Source organism: Rhinoderma darwinii, chromosome 5 (assembly GCF_050947455.1).
Source record: "Rhinoderma darwinii isolate aRhiDar2 chromosome 5, aRhiDar2.hap1, whole genome shotgun sequence".
Taxonomy (NCBI): Eukaryota; Metazoa; Chordata; class Amphibia; order Anura; family Rhinodermatidae; genus Rhinoderma; species Rhinoderma darwinii.
The window spans coordinates 328,805,394-328,831,741 of NC_134691.1; the positions used below are offsets into that span (position 1 = coordinate 328,805,394).

General features: G+C 43.6%; 1 protein-coding gene across 1 annotated transcript in view; it reads right to left on the minus strand.

The window, feature by feature from the left end:
• Window positions 1–9,266: 9,266 nt before the first annotated feature.
• Window positions 9,267–26,348, minus strand: part of LOC142652156 (sterile alpha motif domain-containing protein 9-like) — a 35,487-nt gene continuing 18,405 nt past the window's right edge. The window contains exon 4 of the mRNA XM_075827698.1: window positions 9,267–15,348. Coding sequence (XP_075683813.1) covers window positions 10,602–15,323 — 4,722 coding nt within the window. The 5' untranslated portion in view covers window positions 15,324–15,348 and the 3' untranslated portion in view covers window positions 9,267–10,601. The remainder of the gene's footprint in view (window positions 15,349–26,348) is intronic.

Here is a 26,348-nt window from a genome sequence, read left to right on the forward strand (position 1 = left end):
ATCTGCAGATTGGGCAACACAAGGCTCTGACCATCTGACCAAGGACAACATCTGCATGTAGTATGTGTGTTCTCCCCGTGTTTGAATGGGTTTCCTCCGGATTCATCCCACACTCCAAAAACATACTGATAGGTTTATTGTCTCCCTATGACATTTACCCTATTGTGTGTTTAAGAGATCGGTCGGTCTGTCTAAACAACACAAAAGTTTGAACAGCACATTCCAACAAAATGTAAGAAAACGTGTATACAGGTGTAAGAACGCTTGTGACTGCAAATTTATATAGCACACAAGAAAATGGCGAGTTCACTCTGAGTTTTTTGACGAGTTTTTGAGTCGTAAAACGCACCAAAAAACGTATGAAAATGCCTCCCATTGATTTAAATGGGAGGTAGAGGAGTTTTTTTTCCCGCGAGCAGAAAAAAGTCTCACGGGAAAAAGAAGGGACATCCCCTATCTTCGGGCGTTTACGTCTCTGACCTCCCTATTGACATCAATGGGAGGCAGAAAAAGCGTATTTCGAGGTGTTTTTTGCCCACGGCACTCAATGGCTGCGGGCTAAATACGCAGCGAAAAACTGCATGCAGGCAGAGCAAAATCTGCCTCACAATTCCAAACGGAATTTTGAGGCAGATTTTCCTCCTGCAAAAAACTGCATGTGTACCCGGACTAATACCACCTAAGCCACTAAATATAAATAAATATGCATTACTGCTGAATCTACTTACAATAGGGACGTTCTTAGCGCACATTTTGATCAAATTGTGTGAGCCCACCTGCCACGACAAGGCGACCTCTATGAGGTGGGAACCTACGCTGCACATACACCCAGAACTGGGGCTAAGCCTAAATTAGATTGGCTTAGGTGGCATTAGTGTTCGCAGTGTGCTGTCGCCATTTTCTTGTGTGCTATCTATCGATTTCATATTGTCTGCGTATCTATTGAGCCACAATTCTGGCGTACATTTATGAACTGTTCTTTACACTTTATTCGATACACTTGACAAAGAGGCGGGACTTAGCAGGCCAGAAGGCGTAGTCTAGTAGAAAGGGGCGTATCTTAAAATCCAACAATATGTGCCAAAATTTGGATGCAAAAAATTTGTGTAAATTAAGCCAACCAAGAGGTGGTATAAAGAAGGGAAAAGCGTCTAGCTCGATGTGCCAAATTTATCATACGGCATGCACCACTTTGATAAATTTGGCGCATTTTCTGACTGCCTTCTCTAAATTTACACTGTCTACAACTCACACAGCTTTAGTAAATCTGCCCCAGTGTGTGTATACTTTTGTATACACCCCATTGGTGTATAGGGGCTGTTTAGATGGATACAGATGCACTGGCGAGTCTTTATTAGAGTACGCTGTCAATCATATTATACACTTGAAATGTATTTGCCCCATTAAGCGATTTGTAAACAAAGTTTTAACATTTTCCATGGAGAAGTTTTACATTTCTATACATTTTTTATTCCCCTACTGAAAAATAATTTACTGCTCGCAGAATAAAATCCCTTGGTGTAAATGTTGCATATAGGGAGGAAAAGAGGAGCTTGTTACTTGTTAGTGAATCGTGCCTTGACAGGACTAAGTCCATGGTAAATACTTGGACTATATACAGGTCATGCAAAAGGGTCGATTTTTATTTTTCAAATCACTTAAAATTTTGTTTTTGCACAAACAGCTTGTATATTAAGATTTAGGCAAAAACAGCTGAATATTTGTTCAGCAGAGGCCAAGGAACAGCTGGAAGCTCCTGGACCCCCATTAAATCTGTACCAGAGCCCCCGACCATTATTAGCTGATTATAGTACTGCTGTCCTTCTTTGTGTCAGTGGGATCTATGGATCTCCTCTGGGCCTAGGGCCGCTGCATCCTCTGCGTCCCTTACTGTACGCTACTGAGTAGAGGTCAGATGATACGTCCAAATGATTTACATTGGCCAGATATTTATTAACCCCTTCCCGATCTGCGTCATACAATAATGGCACCAGGAGAAGTGTCTTAATGCTGTGACTGTACGGCGGCAGGGGCGTGGCTGTGATTGACTGACATTGGCGAAATTTCTGCTTAGCTATCGTAATTCAATATTAAATGCAGCATCTATGGGGTGTGAAGAAAGGGATGAGAGCATCTCTGTTACCCCTCCATCATCTTTGGTAATTGGATCGCTGGTTCCAGTGGACCAGTCATACACATACATCATGGACACGTGTTGCTGTGTCGAAATGCTTATGGGGGGGTCCGACTGAAGTCATACTGATGGTTTATCCGAAGGGCTATGCCTTAAATGTGAAATCCTAAAAAATTCTTTTAACTATTTTATATATTTGTATACTATACATCAACGTAAAAAATGGCTGTATAATGTGTAATATATCAGAACGGTAGTGATCGGTCATGGATGGCTTCTGTCTGGAGTTCCTCCACCTATGCCGAGCGAGGAGAGAAGTACCAGAGAAATAGGAGTGAGGATAGTATTGATGGCTGCTATATTTGGGGGCATTGTAGCTGGCAGTTTTTGAGGGTTGGTGACTACGATGGATAGTACTGCACTTTAGGGTGTACTGTGGCTATTTCTTTATAAGTGTGTGTTCACACATGGCACTTTATTGCTGTGATGTGATTTTTGGGATTTCATACCCATGAAATAGTAACATTTGTGCCATTCATCCACTGTTTCATGTTTAACCCTATTTTGACCACGCATAGTGTATGTACTGTACGTCATAGGGGGTGGAGGGCTGAGCTTGCTCCCTACGCTGCGAGTATCAGCTGTATACTACAGCTGACACCCTGCTCTAACTGCCGGGATCAAAGACAACTCCTATCCCAGCTGTTCAACCACTTAGATGCTGTGGTAAATAGAAACTGCAGGATCTAAGCTAAGAAATCGAGGGGGGGGGCGGTCCCCAACACCGCTGCATCTAAGCCGACATCGTCCCCACCCCACGTGCTCTGCGATGTTTTATCTACCCGAAAATGGTACCAATACTACACCTCACCCTGTAAGAAACAAGCCATTAAACCGCTCCATTGACTGAAAGATAAAAAAGTTCTGGGTTATTTTGTAATTACTATATCAATTTGGTATTGCCGTAATCGTATTGCTCAGCAGAATGACGTTAACATATAATTTTTTTTACCACAGGGTGACTGCCATAAAAACAAAACCAAAGGAAAAAATTGGGAAATTGCTGTTTTTTTTCCATTCCATCCCATGAATGTTTTTTTTAAAGTTTCTTAGTACATTATATAGATTAAAATTTGCCATTGAAAATCACAACTTGTCCCACACAAAAAAAGAGCCATCATACGGCTTTGTCAATGGAAAAATAAAAAAGGTTATGGCTCTTGGAAGGTGAAGAGGGAAAAACAAAAATGACAAAATGAAAAATGGCCTGGTAATTAAGGGGTTAAAAGTACTGACCAGTTGTCAGCTGCTGCCATCTAGTGGTATTAATTAGAAATGCGTGTTTGCTCTATAAACTACAGTTTTTAGTCAAGAATAAAACATTGTGGGAACATTTCCATCAATACTTTTTCTACATAGGGAATATCCGCCGTTTTTCTTACTGTGGAAACAAACAAAAAACCTTTTCTTGCTACTCCACACACTGTGCCCCCTGAAAATAGTGCTACACCTTATGCCCCCTAAAATGGTCCCACAGACTGTTCACCCTGAAATTAGTAACAATATACACTGTGCCTACTGAAACAATCTATAGCTGTGCCCTCTGAATGATAGTTTCCTCTGAATTAAAAGTTTATACCTAGTGCCCCTGGAATTACTTTATACATAGTGACTCTTGATTTGCTGATTTACAAATTCACTGATAAGGAAAGATAAAAAGGTGATGTTCCCATTTAAAAAAAACGTAATACAGTAAGTTTATGTGAAGTTGTTGTTTTTGTCACAACTGTTAGCATGAAATTGAATTGGGAAATTAGCATGATTGCAGTTTTCACATTGCCCACTAGATGTCAGTACAAACCATATTTATACAAGAACAAGAGAACATTGCTTTTCAGCTTTGCTGTTAAAGTGAATCACAGCAGATAGAATGGTGACATACACTTAGTGGCCGGTTTATTATGGTCAGTAGGATAAACAGAGCTGGAGATGAACCGAGGGTTGTTAGACTTGTACAGACAAACAGGAATAACACAAACACACAACAGATAATCTGAAGTTGGATCTCAACCGCTCAACATGAAGTACGAAGTACATTGCAACGTATGGGCATGAGTTATCCCAGCTCACCGGATTTGGTTGTGACATTAGCTTATGTGAGGGTCTTCTCTGCTGTCAGAGTGGTCACAGATTACGCAGTTGATCATGATGACAGACATATTGGTAGTTGGCCGCGGTCACGTCCATGGTCGGTCGTTAATTACACCTGTATTAGGTCGCTTTGGTAGTTGGGTGCAGTTACATTCAGCATTGTTATGATCACATTCACTATTGCTTGGGGTTGTACTCACGTTGTTGATTGGTGGTTGTTACATTCACAGAGATGTCAACCTGGGAGAGCCCTTCACAGGGTAATACTCGAGCAGCGGGTGGCCGCAAAAATGGGAGTAGCATTTTGAGGTCATAGCTTATATAAATGTGGATGTCTGAATGTATTTAGAACCCATATATTAATATCAGACCCTAAACCAGACCCCCTAAATTTATTTCAGACCACCCCTATTAACATTAGACTCCAGATTAGACCCCCCTAAATATATTCATACCCCAGACCAGACCCCCAAATACATTCAGACTCCAGACCAGAACCCCTAAATATATCTAGGCCCTACACCAGACCCCCTATATTATCAGACCCCAAATCTTATTCAAATGCCAGGTCAGACCCTGAAACTTAAAGTTGTTTGCCCATCAGGCACATTAATGGCATATCCACAGGTTATGCCATAAATGTCAGATAGATGCGGGTCCCGCACTAATCTCTAGAACGTGCCCCCCTAAACCCTAACCTGTTTCCGTAACTGCCATTCACTTCTATGGGAGTAACGAACACAGCGTAGCTTAGCGAGCTCCGCCGGTTTATGATTACACGGTCGGAAATTATAAGCGGCAGCGGGAACAGAGAAAGGTAGAACGGGGTTTAGGGGGCCCCATTCTAGAGATAGATGCGGGTCCCAGAAGTGGGACCCGCATCTATCTGACATTTATGGAATATCCCGTGCATATGCCATTAATGTACCTGATGTGCAAATCAGACAAAAACAAAAATATTCTGACCACAGACCTCCTTGGTCCCGGCTCTTGCCTTGCTCTGGGCGCCGCTGCACTGGGCCCTGACGCAGTCCAGTGTCACAACAATGTGTGCAATGACGGCATCAGGACTTACTGCAGCGGTGCCAGGAGTGAGGATGGTAAATATACAGGATGCTGCACCCCTTCACCGGAAATCGGATAAAAAATATGTCACCGGGTGAGCGGTGATAGAGGCTAAATATAGGGTGTCTCCTGGTAAAACCGACAGAGATAGGAAATATATCTTCTATGAAAGCTTTACATTTCAATTTTTTTCATTTATCATTGGTCAAAAAATTTCAAGTGACTCACAACTGCCCTCCCACAAAAGAAGGCAGTCATCAATACAGCGGCACCAGTATTTAAAGGGGCTCTGTCAGTTCCGAAAACCTCCTTTAACTACAGAAATTAGTAAATAGCATAAAAGACGCTGACTCCAAATTAGTATTTTTTAACTTTCTACTCATGTGCATTCCCCCACCTTAAGCCCTCAAATTGGTCATGCGCTGCATGTGGATACATAGCGAGGACTCGTAGTACTCATCAGCATGCAGCATTTGGCCTATTCGTGGTCTTAGAGCAAGGGAATGCAAGTGAGTAGAAAAATAAAAAATTACAGATTCAGAATCAGCATGTCTTAGGCCCCACGCACACGACCGTAAAAATTGTGCGTAATTGCGGACCTTGCGGTCCCATTCACTTCTATTGTCCACGGACAACTTTCCGTTTATTTACAGGAAGGGGTCCGGGCCGTAAAAGTGTACCGCAAAAGATAGGACATGTCCTATCTTTTGTGTTTTATGAGCCATGCTCCCATACTTGTATGGGAGCACGGGCCGAGAATGCGTGTGGCTGTCCGCGGCCGTGCCCGCAATCGCGGCCTGTGATTACGGCACAGCTAGTGTGCATGGGGCCTAAAGCGATTTATTAATTATTGTAGTTTAAGGGGGTTTTCATAGAGGACAGTCAGTCTCTTTACATTCTTTTTACTATTTTTTTTGGACATTCTTCATATTTATTTTACTTCTTTTAAATCCCACAGGCAGTTGTTAGGGAATACTTAAAGGGATCCTGTCATCAACATCTTACCTGTTAAACTAGCCTGACCCCTCAATGGCCGCAGCTGTCCAGAGTTCGTTCCTGTTCTCTTCTCTCCTGAAGTCCTCCTCTGTCAGTAAATATAGTGGTTTAAACTTTTCCCGCCTTTTATGGTAATTAGTTTTCCCTCTGGGACTCAGCTTCTTAACCCCGCCCACCGCCAGGCACCTGTCCGGCCCTGACTGGCTAAGGAGCTGTCAATCAAAAAGAAGGAGGTGGAGTCCACTCTGAGACGCTGGAGGAATGAAAATCGGACTCTTTTCAGATGAAGATTTGACTCTTTTCTGCTCATTTGCATACGGCGTGGGACCACTGAAAAACGGAATACTAAAGCTACAGAGCTTACTTAGAACATATTTATAGCTTAGATGACAATGATTTTTCACCCACTTTCACCAGGTATTGCTGGCTTTATAGCTAAAATGCTGGTGACAGGTTCCCTTTAAGTTTGCCCAAACAACAGGAAACTTCTAGAGAACTTCATTTTTACAGTGCACAACCCTTTTCGTGATTCTATCTTACGGTACGGGTGTTACATCGACGATCTCCTTTTGGTTTGGGGTCTTGATGTAGCATCCTTCCCATTATTTTTCGATATGTCAATAATAATCATTTAAATGTGCAGGAATGGAGTGTCCCGAGTAAGTACATTTTTTGGTTCTAGTCCTACAAGGTAATTGTGGTACAGGCAAAGTAGAGACCTCGATTTATTGCAAGCCCCAAAATGGAAACTCAATCTTGGATGACAAAAGTTGCCATCCAACTCACCCTGTTAGGACAATTCACCAGGAGAAAATAGAAGAGGCAGAAGAGCATATTGTGATGATGGGATTTTTCTTAAACACCGAAATTGATTGTGGTTTGCAACAGTGGGGATACAAGCACTGGATGTTGAGCAGGGAATGTAACTATGTTGGTAATAAAACCCAGAAATCTCTGCTATTCAATTGAAAATGCAAAACGCCCTGTGTTTTCCACTGCCTAGAGTTAGAACTTTAACAAGGTTAAAAACATTATCCATAAGCCTTAGAACAATGTGTTACAAAAAGAAGCAGAAACCTTGGGTTCATGTAGTTTTGTCACCCTTTTGTTATTATTTGGTGGAAGGAGATGTAATTTGTGCCACGAAAAGAGATTCTTTCAGTATACATAGTAGTAGTACTTACAAGATACATACATCTATTACCTGTGATGTGCATCACGTTGTATATGCCATTGACTGTAATTTATACAACTTGATGTATATGGGCTGTACCGTAAGAAAGTTAAAAACTCAGATAGCGAAAAATGATGCAAAAAACAGATACAGGCTGCACGTCCAAAAAGGAATTTGTTTTATTCACCCATGCGACGTTTCAGCTCCTCAGAGCCTTTCTCAAGCATTGAGAAAATGTCTCGGGTATAGAGAAAAGTGCTACTAATGTATCAGCTAAACATTTAAAGACCTCCAGTAGGAACCCAACTGTCTATATCTGCACCCCCCACCTGACTGTATACCACACTCTACACTTTTTTGTTATGTATACTTCACTTACTTTTTGAACTGCTCTGCTTAGAAAAAGCCTCCATCTTGATTCTTAGATTTTTTAAGCTTTCTCTTCCTCTCTGCTTTGCTATCAATCCCATGATGCTTCAGCACAGCATCACATGACCAGCTAAAGCCCATACCATTGCTTGCTGTGGAACACTGATTATAATTCTCTCTATATGCTCATAAATAAGCTGAGAAACCATAAGTATACAGACAGGGAGGCTGCACTATATTCTACTACACCTGTGTGACAGGAACCTGTGTAAGTATCAGTGGTAGCTGATGATAGAAGTTTCTGTCGTCCCCCTCGTGCAAAGCTAGTGTGGTCCAGGAACTGCTGAAGCCTGTGATAGGTGACACATAGATCTCCATAGACTCAAGTAGAGAAAGTAGTCACCGAGCCGGAGTCACACTGCTGCTAAGCAACCGTCCCAGTCTGATATATAGAGATAAATAACAGGTGAGAGACTGACACATGGAATACCAGAATGGAGCACATGGGAACGTTTAGTTTTGGCCGGAGTGTCCCTTTAATTGAGGTCCATAATTGTCATATGAAAGGGTTTCAGTTCTTTGGTCTGAAACTAAATATAAACCCAAGAGAGGTAAAAACTGTAGGAAGCTTTCTGGATTCTGTGATGATATATTAGGGTCACACTCCCTACTTCTGTAGCTAGGCCGAAGGGTAGGACAGGGTTAAGTCTGGGAGCTGCGGCACTCAGCTGTTTCTGGCTCACAATTAGCTGAGAACCTATCAATTAGATTTGATCTCTACTTAATCCGGCTTTTTCCTGGGATCCTTGCCTGTGATTGATTCATCTTCCTGGTCCCTTCTGATAGTGCCCTCTATGTTTTTGTAAGTATCCTCAGTTTAGATTTGGTCTTCCCAATTACCCTTTTTTGCATTCTCCCCTACTGCTACTGTGTATGACCTTGAACTGTTTGACTATTCTCCTATCTGCTAATTTGGTCCAGTTTTGACTCTTGACGCGGCTTTACTCTTTTTATGATATTGGTCATCGTTTTGGCTCTGAGATTTACTGACATTTGCTAGTTTGACATTTCTACCTGTACGCTCCACCTGCCAGCAGCTTCCTGGTGACAGCAACATTTCCCTTACTACCAGCAGGGATACTCAGGGTTTGCTAGTTACGTTCCTAATAGTGGATTTGCCCTTACTTGGGTGGTTTATCATCTTTAGGCAGGTCCCTAGTACTTTGAGGAGAGTCGCCGGGTTAGATCGCCGCCTGACCGTGGTTGCGCATTTGCTGGGCTAGTACTTTCATCAGTCACGTTATAATTATTTCCCAAGGGTCTCAACTGTAGAAATGACCTTTGTGTTAAAAAACAAACAAAAAAAAACCACATAAATCAGCTGCGTAAATGCATTTATTACATTTATGTATGTTATAAACATGTGCAAACAATATATTTAGCAAATATTTGGTCTCCAATGACATAAAGATATAGATTGGTCTATTGTGCTTCTAAATACACATATTAGGCTCAGTTCACACCTGCATCGGTGTTTCTCGTTGTTCTGATCAGTCAGAGAAGCAGAACAATAACGGTTCCGTTGCACAACAAATACCACCGGTGGCTGATGGAACTCATTGACTTTAATGGGTTGCATTTACTTTCCGTTGGGGTGTACGTCATTTTACCGGAGACAATAGCACAGCCTGCGTTATTTTCTCCTGTAATCCATGCCGGATCTGCGACGGGGGCCCCTAGTGAAGCCTCCAACTCAGATGTGAACGAAGCCTAACAATAACAAATGCTATGAATAAGAACAGGTGTGTAGGAAACATGCAAGTGTCTGACACCGCGTGTCTTCATTGCAACATGTTTCCAATGGATGTGCAATAAAAGGAAAAGTTTTAGATGAAGGATGTACTGGACTAAATATTTTTCTTTTTACCCAATTGGTACTTGAGGCTTAGGCAGACAAAAAACAAAACAAAATAAAAAACATTTGTATATATATATATATATATATATATATATATATATATATATATATACACACACACACACACATACATACATATGGATAGATAACTTCAACAAAAGCGCTTGGTGCAAGTTACCAAAACACTAGGATCAAAACAGTTTACGACATTACTGAAAGTTTGGTCCAAGGGTTCTGCAGGAATTCAAAATTGATGACTTATCCTCAGGACAGGCCATTAATATAAAATAAGTGGAAGTCTGACTCTCGGCACGCTCCCCGTAAGCTGTTTGGGCGCCGCAGCCGATTGATTGTTTATATGGATTTTATTTTTGTTCACACTTGCACACCCCATTACATTGGTAGCGGCTGTGCAAGGTGTTGCAGCTCTGTACCGCTCACTTGAATGGGACAATGCTACAACACCTTGTATAGCCACTATAAAAGAGACTGCGCCGCCTCCTTCAAATAGCTGATTGGCGTGGGTGCCTAGAGTTACACCCCGACCAATCTAATATTGATGGTCTATCCCTAAAGATCGGCCAATTTTAAAATCCCGGATAACCCCTTTAAACTGTGTAAATGTACATTTCTTCATAGAAGCTCTAAGTTAATAGTAAAAATCGTATTCAGTGCACTTTTTAACAAGTAGTAAAACACATTACTACTTCTAGACATATATGTGATCACACTTAGAAGTTCAAGGGGTTCCATTGGTGTACGGCAAAATAGAACAAGTCATTGAACAAGTTATTTCATATGCTTTCTATGTTATAAGCAATTAATCCATCAATAGAAAATCCCATGTAGAAAGTCACTCGCTCGATACTTTTGCCACTTCTCAGCTGTCCGAGATAAACCGGTCGAACTTTAATGTTGACTGTATTGCTGCACTCTACGTAGATCATGTTGTCTTCTGCTCTGCCATTTACAAGGAGGAGAAGATCTTTAATCACGGCCTCTTTCCAGATGTCTCCACTTTGCCAGAGAGAATTTAGATCTGATGGTGGGACTTCCGAAAAGTATTGATCTATTTTTCCTTTGTGAATTAGCCTTTTTAAGCCAGCATTTTTACCGAGATAGAAATGTGCTAAGGGTTGCTTGGCATTACACATGTGCCTATAATTGCCTCTGAAAGCCTTTCTCATAGAGATGACATAATCAGCTATGAGTTTAGAATTGGAATCCAGTTTGTGAAGCGTTTGAGGCCAGAAAAGTAGTGAGGCCAAAAAATAGGGTTCTGGGTATCGGTGATCAAGTCCAATATTATTCATAATCTCTTTAAGATGTTTTTCCAGTGTTTCCATTGGTTTGATCAGGTGGGATTTTGGAGAAATGCAATGAAGTACAATATTTGCCAAGATGAAATTTTGTTTGTCTCGAAGAAGCATTTGTGATTCATTCGTGGAGGCCTCTAATAAATACGTGTATGCTTTGACAATGGTTTCCACCTTTTTAGCATCTTTTCCATGGTCCGTAAGACATTCTAAGATTCCGGGGAACCTATCGGCTTTGGATACTTCCAAGCACGCCCTGTACTCCTCTTTACATAGTGAAACGCTTTTCTTTCTTTGGTCTTCCTCATTGGTTATCTGCATTAAATCGGGATCATAAAACTGCCGGTTGTATTTTTTCCGATATTCAGAAACTTTGTCGCGTGTTTTAAATTCTAAGCTTTCCTTGTGGATGGTCCTTTGCTTCATGTACACAAAATAATCTTGGAAGAAATCGAGTGCTTTTTTTAAACAAGCTTTTAGTTTCATTAAAAATGGTCTGTGGTCACTCAGAACATTAATGAACTCTTCATAGTCTTTGCTGACGTTGTCCACTGAAATATCCCACCTACCAGATAAATACTGTGTCAAGTGTTTTCTAGACAGAATGTCATTCGATTGAAACCATGGTATATACAGGAGAATATCTACGGTGTACAGGCAGACTTCAATCTGGCCCAGATAACCTGCTGTATTATATACACGGTAATGTCTTGCGTTATATCGTTCTTTTTCAGATCTCTCAATTTCTGTCTTTTCGGTTTGTTCTTGACACTCTTCAAAGGTCTTTGATGCGGTATTAGCAATTTTTAGTAGGCTGTTAAGCTCTTCTGACGATATGGGAATCTTTATATCGTCCATCGTGGCTTTTAACTTGCTCTTATAGATCTGACCTAAAGTATCTAAAATAAAGGAATTTGTAGGTGCAATAGATACTGCCTTTTTTGCCCAATCAAAGGAATCGGTGAAGTTCTTTTCTCGAATGCAGAAGTGTCTTGCTAATGCTTGGCAGATGTAAGGATTCTGGTTGAATCGCATTGTGCCTTCTTTTAGAACTTTTTCCACTGTTGAGCCTCCTTCATCCTTCTGGATTTCCTCGATTAAAGGGGAAAACAATGTATCCGTTTCATCTCCGTGTTCCTTTCGATGTCTCGTGACCAGCATACTTTGCATGTTTTGCGTTAAAATTTCTCTGCCAATGCCGGTATCATGGAATACATTGGTTTGCAACAAATTCAACATGATACTACTCTGTTGGATATCATATGTGCTCTTTAACTCTTCTATACATTGATGTGCAATCATTGGGTGGATTATGCGCAGTCCTTCATATCTCCCATATTCTTCCACTTCTGTGCGAATACATATTGTAGAATAAGAGCCGATGAAATCTTCAATAGTCTCCCGGAGCCAGCATGTTTTTTTTTCTGTTATACCAAGAAACTCCTCACACATCGATGCAGAAATGGTAGAATTTGTCACATATTTGTTAAGAAGGGCAAGAAAGGAAATGAGCTGGGTTGTCTTGCTGGCATTTTTTAAGCCTTTGAGAGTATTTCGCACGGTGTTTTCTATATAAGTCTTATCAAAATTAGTTTTCATGATCATAAATGAATAGAAATTATCTGGATTTTCATGTGTGTTTTCAATTTCCGTTAATTTTTTTACAAATGCTCTTTGCTCCTGGCTAGAAAGCTTATTTATTAAAGCGACACTGCTTGAGCAATTGGATTTTGAGCTCTGCTCCGGGTTCTGAGATCTCACACAATTTAATATGATCACAACGGGAGTCTCAAATCTTATATATCGTTCTGCAATTGCCGTTCTGATATTATTCCGCAAGATGGATACACTTTCCTCATCTTTATAATCATCCACTAAGAGTAGGACTGGATGAAATTCATTTCTACTAGGCGATCCATGAACTGCAAAACTGACCACCTCTCGCGCAATATCTGAAAAGCTGTCAGTCTGTCTGTTTAAAGTGGCGCAACGAAATGTTTCTCGAAGTTCCCAGAGAACATGCATGGCTGTTGTGGTCCCTCCACATCCAGGGTGATGAAAGAGAGTAATTATTTTTACACTTATTTGTTTCTCACATTTAGACCAACCGTCTATCTGGTCTTGTAATTTTGCCTGGATATCTCTTTTAATAAATGGTCCAGTGTATTTTTTGGATGAGAAATAGAAATTCCACCAGGTCGCCTTCCCTCCTCTGTAAAAATTCTCTTCCTGGCCCTTTAAAAATGCATTAAATGTAGTTGTATTACTCTCTATCTCCGTATCGTGACATTCATTTACACAAAGAATATCTAAAGAGGTCATGACGTCTTCATCTTTCCTACGTAAAATAGTAGTGGAACCACCATGTGACGGCAGGAAGCGACTAGCTGACCGGGTATTCGATTTTAATCTAAGAATGGTCCCATTTAGGTTTTTAATACCCAGGTTATAAATACATCTCTCTTCCATTTCTTCCTCACTTATTATTCTCGCTTGCAAATCTTTCCATCTCTGAAAAGTTTCTTTACCTTCACAAATACATAAGATGTCAGTCATACCTCGAAGTTCCTGGAAGAAGGCACTGAACACTTCATTCATAGGATCCACGGGCTCTTCAACAGTAGAAAGTAATAAAAATACAACAAGGAATTTCCCTCGTTCCATTAGGTCTTTCCTAGAAAAAAAAGAAACCAGTTTCCGGACATCAGCAGCTTTCTCCTTCTGCCACATTCTATAATCCAGTGGTTGGTAGTCCTGCTTCATAAAATCAAGTCTTCCATTACAAAAAATCCAGCTAGGCTGTTGATATAGTTTAAGTTCTTCAAGATTTTCCTTTGTGAAATGTTGAAATATTTCGTCATACTGTTGAGGAAAATGTAAATTTGGTTTCCTCTTTTCTTGGTAAACTTTACATAAGCCATTTGTGACGGACTCTGGATCAAAATCAAGAATGGCGAACCAGTTTAATTCCTGAATGAAATCTAAATGCTTCATATGAGATTCATGGCATTTATTAGCAACCAAAATGTACCATTTATAGTAAGAATTATCCAAGGAGTCTCGGTTTCCGGTTAGTAAACTAGCAAGTTTAGTACCATCTACTTGGTAAACTTTTTGCTTCTTTTTTTTCTGGTCTTCCGCTCTTTTTCGGTCTTCATCTCTAGCGCCCATTTCAGAATAAAGCGATTCCAAACTGGCTTCCTTCTGCACGTTTGCCAAAATATCTTTGGAACTCCCCCCATCTCGAAGAAAACAAGATTTTTCTTTACTCCTTTTCCAGGTTTTGTCTTTGAAAATATATTGGAATGTACAAAATATTTGTGACTTACAGTAAGCATACTCCGGAACCACATCGACTTCAATAACCACTAGATCAGACTGCGTGTTCTGTTCATTCCGTACGCTGACAAAACGAGGTGAACGAATACATTTTTTGGCCAAATGTAATTGATTATCTTGAAAGTATTTGCTAAACATTTGATCAATATACCGAACATAAGTTTCACTGTTGTCTACTGAAACACCAACAATTTGTCCATGTGGTTTGTCCCGGACTCCAAAATGGATGGTGCCATTTGTACGAGCATTCATGCATGCAGCCGCAAACCTAAAAACTTCGTTGCAGAATTTCATCTTTTTATCCTCTTCGGTGGCTTTTGATGTGTTGGTAAACTCCTTGTATTCATGAATTGGGTCAATATAATTAGATGAGCCTGACTCCGGTGGAAGAAGATGGTTTTTAGTATAGGATTTGTTTTCATGGATAGTATCAAAAGGGTAAGGTGTTACTCTTTCAAAACCCTGAACCTCACGAGAGCTGCTTGCGGCAGGATTCCCTGAGTCTTCGTGTAAAGTTGTTTCTTTTTTTACTTGATTTGGGTCTGTTTTATCTAAAGGTGCAACATCTTTATTTTGCAGTGCTTGTGACCCACTTACAACACTTGTACTGTTTTGTTGACTGTCCTTGGCTTGTGCAATAAGTGCTTTTCCGTTATTGAGTAATGAAGAGGCAGGTCCTTGTTTAAGTCCCATATCGCGAAAGTCTCTTTTAGTTAATGTCTTTAGGATGTTGCCAGTCACATCTTCATTGTATAGAATGTCTCCAACCGCAGTGTCAAGTTTTAGAGTTCCAGTAACCCACAGCTTTACATGGTCTTTTGTCCATTCGTCCACATTACAAGGCAAATTTGAGAAATCCATTTTGAAGCTGTAGTGGTAGAAATTCCTAAAAAATAAAAAGTTTAGCAAATAAATACGTTTTCAAAATAAATGCAAGATAAAAGGATATTCTTCATACACAAAGTATTAACAATTTGTCATATCAGCAGACATTACCTTAAAACCTACCTATCATTAAAATCCCTGCTCCCTACTGCTTCTGCACTGGCTGTAAGGCCAGGTTCACACATAGCTTAAAAGGTATGTTCACACGCAGTGCTTTCAGGCGTATTTCGGGGCGTAAACGCCTCAAAATACGCCTTGGAAAACGCTACTGAAACGCCGACAAACACCTACTCATTGAAATCAATGAGGACATGGCGGTGTGAGGACGTGTTTTCCTGGAGCTCCGGACTTACACTACAGAAAATCGCTCACAAACGGCTCACTTACCCAGTCCCTGCGAGCGATGACGAAGGGGAGACACCGCAAGAGCCTCTCGGTCACTCCTGGCACCCCGTCCATCGATCGGTTTCTCCGTTCCAGGCGGGACGGAGCTTCTCCGCGGCCTTCCTCCACTCCTTCTGTAGGCCGCAGTCGGACCCCGCTAGCACGTGGGTGCTCACCGGCTTCCTGCTCCTCTGACTGCCGCTCCCAGGACTGCACTCCTGCCATCTCGACTCCAGAGGTAAGTCAGGGCACAGAGGCCATGCCTGGGTCGGCTCCTCCGGTTTGGCAGATGTCTTTCCCCCCTCCAGTCCCAGCCTGTGTCAGGACAGGACGAAGGCCTTGCAACGCGGGGCGGCCCCGGCGCCATTTTCACTTGCCGCACCGCAGCAATCTCCTCCAGTGGACTGGCTGCACCTCAGTCAGGGGACGCCAGCCATTTTGAGGGGGCGACTCACCCCATCAGCTGTCTCGGGGGACCACCACTCTGCCTCATCTCCGGGCCCCCCTCTATGAAACGGACCTTGGCGCAATTATGGAAAATGGTGCGGGTGTTGCCCACCAAATCTGACCTAGATATACGTTTCTCCCGGCTGGAAGAGAAGCATGATAGGGCCATTGGGGCTGTTTTACAGGAGGTACGCTTATTGGCTGCATGGGTGGAGACATTGGAACGCCAGAACTCTGTCCACTCCATGGACATCTCGGTCCTTTCTCAGACCGTGGAAACTCAATCTACCCAAATGCGGGATTTTTCATTACACTTGGATGATGTGGAAAATAGGGGGAGGCGGAACAATTTCAAATTGAGAGGCATTTCTGAATCTGTGCCTCCGGAGGAGATATATGACGCGGTTACACATATCTTTAACAAGCTGATGGATAGACCACGCGATATGGCCATTGAGTTGGATAGGGTACATAGATTGGCAGGCCCCCGGACAAGGGATGGTAACCGCCCATGGGATGTCATATGCAGAATGCACTTTTATAAACAGAAGGAGGACATTGCATGGAGAGCTTGGGAGAAGGGGGCCATTCCCTTTAACAGCTCAGAGGTTACCGTCTTGCCGGATGTCTCCAGACTGACTCTCTACACGCGCAGGGCTGTCCGCCACTTGCTGGAAGCTACTAAAGAGGCGGGCGCTACCTACAGGTGGGGCCATCCCTTCCACATCATACTCCGCCGCCAGGGGCACTCGTTTGCTGTTCGCTCCCCGGATGACCTGGAAGAGGCCTTCCGCTTCCTGGAGATCTCCCCAATGCGACTACCGGACTGGACAGAGCCCCCCGCATCGCTCTTTCCTAGAGGCGGTCCCTATCCAGATCCTGTGCGCTCGATTCCGCCTCGTTCCAGAGACGGGCCTGTCAAATTGTGGACTCCTTGGCGGCGTTCTCCACGCAGAGACTGACCTACCAGAATCTAACTGTATAGTCTAATTCTCACCATACGGGCCTCGGTTTTGCTTTGCATTTTATCTGTGCTTAATTTTTTCTTTGCAGCGTTCTTCACGATAGGCAGATGTCGGAAATGGTGGTGACCTTGAACGGGACATTCTGTACGGTATGATGGGCTGGGGGTTTACGTATCAGGGATCTGCATCTGTTTAACTGCCAGGGGCTGGGAGATCCCCACAGCCCACAATAGTTAGCCGGTTGAGTCCGGAGTTCCATTGAGCTCATTTTGATATTACTAGTCTCATTTGTAATTCCTTGAGGGATTGCTTCTTTTGTACCGCTGTCATTCTTCGTTCCCTTTTAGGGTTCCGTGCTGTTGTGTCGTGGTCAGAGGGTATTTTTACTTCTGGGGAGGACATAACACACGACGAGTTGTTGAAGGGTTTTGTACTCCACTGCTAGTGGGGCTGTATAGTTCCATTTCCCTGATACTTTTGTTCCGTCGCAGGGGGTCTTTTTCTTTCTCTACCTTCTTTCCTTCCCCTCTCTCTCTCTCCTTTCACTCCCAATATGTCTAACATAACCATTGTCTCCCTGAATGCACAGGGTCTGAACATCCCGGAAAAGAGGTCCTCCATTCTCCGTCTCCCCTGAAAGAAGAAAGCGCAAGTGGCATTTCTTCAGGAAACCCATTTCCGGGCTGATTGCATACCCAAGTTAACGGATTCCCATTATACGGAGGGGTATCATAGTGCGTCACCTGATTCCAAGACCAAAGGGGTCTCCATCCTGATCTTGCGTTCTCTCCCTTGGGAGAATGTGGAGACTCGCACGGATGGAGCGGGAAGGTATCTCTTCGTGGAAGGTAGGTTGGCTAACACTCTGTTCACACTGGCTTCATATTATCTCCCTAACACTGGTCAGGTTGCCTTCCTGGAGAGGGTTTTGGTGGAGTTGGATGGCTTCCTGGAAGGCACTCTAATACTGGGAGGGGATTTGAATGTCACCTTTGATCCCACATTAGACTCCTCGCGCAGGCACTCGTCTTTTCCCAGGTCAGCTCACCGTCGTAATACGTCGGTTGTTGCACGAGCACCAATTGGTCGATGCGTGGCGGCTCCTGCATCCATCAACAAAAGACTATACTTTCGGCCCCTCATAACACATACTCCAGACTGGACTATTTCTTCCTACGTCACTCCTATCTGTCCGACCTCTCCTCAGCCTCCATAGATGATATTACCTTCTCGGATCATGCTCTCATCACTCTTTCCCTCTCACTCCCAGCGGTCCACCCTCGCTCCTGGCAGTGGCGCTTGAATCGCTCCTGCAGGACTCGACGGTGGTATCGGACATTCGCAGGGATCTCCGGGAGTATTTTGCCACAATGTATTTGGGAGGCACATAAGTGTGTAAGCCGTGGATGGTGGTTCCTTCATCCGTATAGGTTCTAAAGGAGCAGACTGCACACTTGCTGGATCTCTTGTCCCGCATACATCTCTTGGAACAGTCCCATAAGGCCTCTCTGGACCGGGTTGTGGGGGCAGAGCTGGGGCAGCGGCGAGTTCAAGTTCGTACCCTCTGCCTTTCCAAGGCTAGGGCCTCCCTTGTTAAATGCAAACGGCATTTCTACGAATTTAGTAACAAACCTAGTAAGTCCCTGGCGCGGGCACTTAGGAAAACCCGATCACGTACCTATGTTCCCCATATCCAGGCTTCCAGCAATAGGCGTTTGCAACTTCCCCATGACATCTCGGAGGCCTTCCGGGCCTATTACCACTCCCTTTATAATCTTCCTTGGGCCTCTCCATCTTCGGATGGGGGGAGCCAAGTGGAGCAGATAGAGGCATACCTTCGGTCCTCAGGGATGAAATGTATCCCCCAGGAGGCTATTGCTGTTCTGGAGGAGCCTATTTCCCCGGAGGAGTGGTCATGGGCTTTGAAGGACTCGCCGGCAGGGAAGGCGCCGGGCCCTGATGGCCTACCCTTGCAATACTATAAGGCCTGCTCAGACCTGCTCTCACCCCATTTCCTACATGCCTTCAACTCACTTACTGAGGGGCGCTCCCACCCTCCAGAAACGCTGAGGTCCTACATTATGGTGATACCCAAGGAGGGGAAGGATCCATCCATATGCTAAAACTATCGGCCCATCTCTTAAACGTGGATCTAAAGCGGTTTGCGAAAATTCTGGCCCATAGGATTACCCCCCTGTTCCATAATGTGATACATAACGACCAGATGGGCTTCATGCCTCTTCGGGAAGCTCTGGATAATACCACAAGGGCAATTAACTTGATATACCATGCGGCTGCCTCGGTTCTGCCCATGTTTTTTCTGTCCACGGATGCGGAGAAGGCCTTCGACAGGGTCGATTGGGACTTTATGCTGGCCACCTTGCGGCATATTGAGCTGGGCACTCACATGATGCAATGGATTTCGAGCCTCTACTCCTCCCCCTCGGCCCGGGTTAAGGTCAATGGTACTCTTTCCTCCCCTCTCGCTATCTCTAACGGCACGAGGCAAGGTTGTCCCTTGTCTCCCTTAATTTTCATTTTGTGCTTGGAGCCCTTCCTGTGTCAGGTTCGCTCCCAATCCAGACATAGCAGGTGTATTGTTGGGGGGACGGTCCCATAAGGTCGCAGCATATACGGATGACCTGCTTTTCTTTCTCACCGCGCCCAGGATCTCCTTGCCCAATCTCATGCCAGAGATGAGTAGATACTGGAAATTGTCCAACTTCAAAATGAACTATCAGAAGTCGGAGGCTCTCAATGTCTCGTTGCCACAGTCTCTGGTGGAAGATCTGTCGGGAGTCCTTCTCCTTTAAATGGGCTAGAGACTCACTCAAATATTTGGGGGTCCAGCTCTCCAGGGATCTATCTCGCCTTTATGTAGTTAACTACCCTCCCCTCCTTCAACATGTAAAGAGCGATTTGAATTCCTGGAAGACGGGCACCTTTACTTGGTTCGACAGGTGTGCAATTTTTAAAATGAATATCCTGCCGCAGATCTTGTACCTCTTCCAGGCCCTGCCGATTCATATCCCCCGTACCTTCTTTCAAGCCCTGTTGTCCTTACTCCATAGATTCATATAGGTGGAGAAACCAGCCCGTATAGCCCGCTCCATGCTTTTCCGTGCTAGGTGTGAGGGCGGGGGTTGGTCTTCCGGACTTTGTCTCCTATCACCAGGCCTCACACCTGTCACGAATTCTGGATTGGTTCAGACACACGGAGGTTAAACAGTGGGTGTCGATGGAACAGACCTTTCTGGCAGTTCCTTTGCAGGCTCTGCCTTGGTTGGGCAAAGATATCCCCCTAACGGCACGGACACACCCGACTATTGGACCCACCTTGGCGGTTGCGTCCTGGCTCTTTCTCCGGAAAGAGGTCTCCCTTCCCAATGTTTCCTGTCCTGGGCAATCCCGCATTCCCTGCAGGGCGAGAAAGGGGTCCATTCCGGCGCTGGTTGCGGGCTGGTAAGGGACACTACCTGCTCAACTGGGAGAGGGACCTGGGCCTAACATTTACTGCAGAACATAAGGACCGTTTGTTTACATTGACACATAAATCCTCCATAGCTAGCAGATTTCAGGAGGTGGGATTTAAGATCCTATCGCACCGTTGTGTTGGAGATGTGGGCACGATTTTACACATCTTCTGGGAGTGCCCGCTGCTAACAGATTTCTGGCCTGAGGTGTGGTGCATCTCCTCCAAGTTCACGGATTTCCTCCTCCCGCGTACGCCGGCCTTTTTCCTGCTCCATCTGTGCGAGGTTCCATTATCTACGTACCGACGCTCTGTGGTTCGCCACCTGGTGAATGCAGCTAGAGCGTGTATTCCTGCGCTGTGGAGACAAACTTGCCCTCCATCGGTTGGCATGTGGTTCGGCAAGATCCAGGAGTTTATGAGATCTCACAGCATCCATAAGAGGGACTCATGCTAAATTCCTCAAAACTTGGTATCACTGGGTCAGATTCCAATCTTCTGTTGAGTTCAGGAACATTGTGGTTTCTTGAATATAATCCTGAGGCACTGGGGGGCACTGTTAGTTTTTCTTCCCTCCCTTTCCTCTCTCTGTCTCATTTCCTCTTTTGCTTTTCTCTCTGTTTCTGCTATGTCTACTCACGGGCCTTTGTGCATGGCTGAGGGTTCAGAATGCATAGGTCGTCCGTTTCAATCAATGTATCAGATGTGCGTTCATGTTCTTTTTGCACTTATTGTGGAAACATATACTGGCCTGCGAGCCGATGTTTGTGCTGCAGATGTTTGCACTATCGTGTTTTATGTTGTGGAAAACGGAAAATAAAAGAATTTATAAAAAAAAGAAAATCAATGGGAAAAGCAGCGTTCAGTTCATACGGGACATTTTTTACACCGCAGTTTAAAAAAAAAAAAAAAAAAAAAAAAAAGTGTCAAAAAACTGCCGTGCAAATAGGAGCATGTCATTTCTTGAGACATTTTTCGAGTGGTTTTTCATAAGGTCAATTGAAAAACAGCTAAAAAAAATACCTAAAAAAACCAAAAAACATCAAAAAAGGTTTCTGCAGATTTTCCACAACGGATTTCATTGTGCACAATCTGCAGCGTATTACAGTAGCAGCAAATCCCATCAACATGCTGCGTAATAAAAACACGCCTAAAAACATTCATAAATAGAGCTGCGGTGAGGGTTTTTAATCCGCAGCATGTCAATTTATGCTGCAGAATCGCTGGTCTTCTGTTGCAGGTTTTCCCCATTGAATTCAATGGGGAGGTAAAACCCTTAACAAATAGCAGATGTTGCAATTTTTTTTTCTTCGAAAAATTCCGCCTCAAAAATTGCAACTCAGAAAAAAAAAAGGCTATGCTTACCCAGCTCTCTCTGCTCCTGCGTCCAGCCCGGCCTCCAGGGATAACGTTTTATCCCATGGGCTGTAGCGTCATCCCAGGCCAGGTTGCATGACATCAGAGGAACGCTTCGCCATGGCTACGGGTAAGTATAGACTTTTTTTTAACTTGCCTTCTCCTACAGCGGACATTCCTGCCGAAAAACTTAACAACAATTTGGTGCGTTTTTTTTTATATCCGCCCTGTGTGAACAAACCCTAACTGAGCAGGATGCAGCAACTGCAGGAAAACTTCTGTCATCATTAATTGACTCCTAGTCAACACCTGGGCCGACAGAGGATGGAGTCGCTGCCTTACAAATGCGGTGAGCCTTGTACCCAGTCTGACCAGTAGTGGGAGTGCGAGACGCAGCTTACAGCATCACAAATTCGTGCCGTTGTCAATCACCACCAATCATGTTTGAGCAAGATATTTATTGTCCGTTGTAACATTTTATCTGTCCCATGCATAAGATTATGGGCTTTACTTCAAAAATCAATAGCAGCATACAAATAAATTATGAAAATATAACAAATTTAAAAAAAGTAAAATAAAAAAATTGGGTTATACGGCACTGTATGTTAAATGACCCAAAAACTTTTTCTCAAGTTTAAAAAAAAGAATTATTTACATAAAATTAGTATTAGTGGGTGTTATTATTGCTCCTTAAGGCCGGGTTCACACGGGGAAGTAAAACCCGCAACAAATAGCAGATGTTGCGATTTTTGCGGCGTAAAAGCTGCGATTCTGCCACAAAAATCACAATTAAAAAAAAAAAAATCTTACTTACCCAGAATTCTGTGCTTCTTCGTCCAGGCCGGCCTCCAGAGATGACATTTCATCCCATGTGACCACCACGTAGGTCACATAGGATGAAACGTCATTCCAGGAGGTTGTGCTGCAGGACGGCAGAGGGACGCGTCGCCATGGCTACGGGTAAATATGAAACTTTTTTTTTCTTTTTTTAACTGTACGTGCAGTTTTCCACAGCGGACATTCCGGCCAAAAAACAACCACAATTTGGTGTGGATTTTCGGCCGAAATTCCCTTCGGCACCCAGGGCGGATACGCGGTGTGTTTTTACCTATCGTATCTGCCCTGTGTGAACATGCTGTTAAAGTAAACAGGAATATTGTACCTATTATAGGTTTTTGAATATGTATATTAAATATTGCTATTGACAAATAATACCTCTCTTATACATTAACTATAGAAATGATTGTGAGCAGTTTTAATTTATACTGTGATTGTAGAAGACTTTTTCTGTGTAGCTATAGTCGTCTGACTGTGGATTGCTTCTTACTATGATTCTAATAGACACTCAGAAGATCTCTTTTATTCCGACTTTAGGAACCATTTCTGTTGTTAAACAAGCAGGTCTGGAGCACTGATCAGTAAGATGATCGCAGGCAGCAATGGCATTAGATAGATTTCCAGCCTGTGATCATGCTTATCAATGCTCCCAGCTTACTCATTTTATTTACACATATGCCCACTGTATGTACTATCTAATATGACTGCTGCTCTGCACCGTCATACGTCTCTGCCCTTATCTTCCTTCACCAAGCCACTCACACTCTTCGTTCAGCCTATGACACCCGACTGTCAGACTACCTTATTGCATTATCTTGCTAGGCACAGACAACTGATGACCTATCCACCGGATAGGTCATCAGTGTATGATCGGTGTAGGTCCGACATCCGTACCCCGCACAGATCCGCTGCGCCGGCTGCCTCCAGGCACCAGATGTTATGAACGGCATGCAGAGTTCGGAACCAGAATCAGATGGTTCAAACTACTGAATAGCGGCCGGGCTGCAGAACAGCAACTCTGTTCCTATTCACTTGAATAGGAGCAGAGCTGCAGTAATGCAACTCGGCCGCTATTCTGTGACCAGAGCCACCTGCTTCCGTATGTACATCCGGTGCCCAGAGGCAGACTGAGCAGCTGATCAGTGCAGGATCCAGGTATCGGACCCCGCCGATAGTTTACTAATGACCTATCCTGTGGATAGGTCATCAGTTGTCTGTGCGTGGACAACCCCTTTAAGGACTTCTCGTGTACTGCACCTATTCAGTGGAACGCACTGCCCTGGACCATTATACTTGCTCGTAACTTTCCCAGTTTTATGCGTGCCTTAAAGAGGCTCTGTCACCAGATTTTGCAACCCCTATCTGCTATTGCAGCAGATCGGCGCTGCAATGTAGACTACAGTAACGTTTTTATTTTTAAAAAACGAGCATTTTTGGCCAAGTTATGACCATTTTTGTATTTATGCAAATGAGGCTTGCAAAAGTCCAAGTGGGCGTGTTTAAAGTAAAAGTCCAAGTGGGCGTGTATTATGTGCGTACATCGGGGCGCTTTTACTTCTTTTACTAGCTGGGCGTTCTGACGAGAAGTATCATCCACTTCTCTTCAGAACGCCCAGCTTCTGGCAGATCACGCTGTGACGTCACTTCCCCAGGTCCTGCATCGTGTCAGACGAGCGAGGACACATCGGCACCAGAGGCTACAGTTGATTCTGCAGCAGCATCAGCGTTTGCAGGTAAGTAGCTACATCGACTTACCTGCAAACGCCGATGCTGCAGCAGAATCAACTGTAGAATCTGGTGCCGATGTGTCCTCGCTCGTCTGACACGATGCAGGACCTGTGAGTGACGTCACAGCGTGATCTGCCAGAAGCTGGGCGTTCTGAAGAGAAGTAACTTGGCCAAAAATGCTTGTTTTTTAAAAATAAAAACGTTACTGTAATCTACATTGCAGCGCCGATCTGCTGCAATAGCAGATAGGGGTTGCAAAATCTGGTGACAGAGCCTCTTTAAACTCATTTCATCAAGGAGACTTATTTCACTTGTATATGTCCCTGTGTTTTTATCGGTTCTGTTTGTGCATCAGGAACGTTCTGTTCCAGTTTAGGAGTTAGGGACTCGCAAGTCTGGGGATCCTTGTCGTGGATTGCGAGCTTGCGTCCTTTTGGCCAAAATGATTACCAATACCCCAGGTATTTTTCATTATTATGTATATTCGCTTCTCTTGGACACAGCCGGGTCTTTGATGCTGGGAGAGCATGGTGTGTTGTTGTTTGGCATAGCAAGCAGGGTAGCCCGCTCTATGAATTATCAAGGCGTCACAAATAGGCTTCTACCTGGCTATACACGTTGTGCCTCATGACGTACACACTATCCCTCCATGTTTCACTCACTTGCACCCCATTATCCATTTATTTCTATTGAGGCACTTCATTTATTACTGCCCCCTATATTTCACTTATAGTATTACACTTGCACACACACTATTCATTTATTATTTCTTACTACACATCCCATGCACCACACACCACTCCCCTCAAGACTAGTGGGAGTGGCTATTATTATTTAAAGCACCTGCTCGCCCTTTCATCAGCATTTCTGGCCTGGCTGTGTCCATTTGTAAGTATGGCCTTTGTCGGTGTTTTTGTATATGTCCCTGTGTTTTTATCGGTTCTGTTTGTGCATCAGGAACGTTCTGTTCCAGTTTAGGAGTTAGGGACTCGCAAGTCTGGGGATCCTTGTCGTGGATTGCGAGCTTGCGTCCTTTTGGCCAAAATGATTACCAATACCCCAGGTATTTTTCATTATTATGTATATTCGCTTCTCTTGGACACAGCCGGGTCTTTGATGCTGGGAGAGCATGGTGTGTTGTTTGGCATAGCAAGCAGGGTAGCCCGCTCTATGAATTATCAAGGCGTCACAAATAGGCTTCTACCTGGCTATACACGTTGTGCCTCATGACGTACACACTATCCCTCCATGTTTCACTCACTTGCACCCCATTATCCATTTATTTCTATTGAGGCACTTCATTTATTACTGCCCCCTATATTTCACTTATAGTATTACACTTGCACACACACTATTCATTTATTATTTCTTACTACACATCCCATGCACCACACACCACTCCCCTCAAGACCAGTGGGAGTGGCTATTATTATTTAAAGCACCTGCTCGCCCTTTCATCAGCATTTCTGGCCTGGCTGTGTCCATTTGTAAGTATGGCCTTTGTCGGTGTTTTTGTATATGTCCCTGTGTTTTTATCGGTTCTGATAGTCCTGGGCCTGTACACAATCCGACCTGATGACAAATATCTATACTCCACCCTGTTTATTGTATACGTCTGGAAAGCTCCCGACGTACACGATAAACGGTCTCTGTCGGGTTGGTAAACTTTAATATACTTTTTCTTTTTTAAAGGTGGAATAGCATAGTCAGCTACGAAGAACTTTCAATCTAGTTGTTTCATAAAACTGTCTAACAGCAAAACTGTCTTTGTTGCCCATAGAAACCAATCACAGCACAGCTTTCATTGCCAAC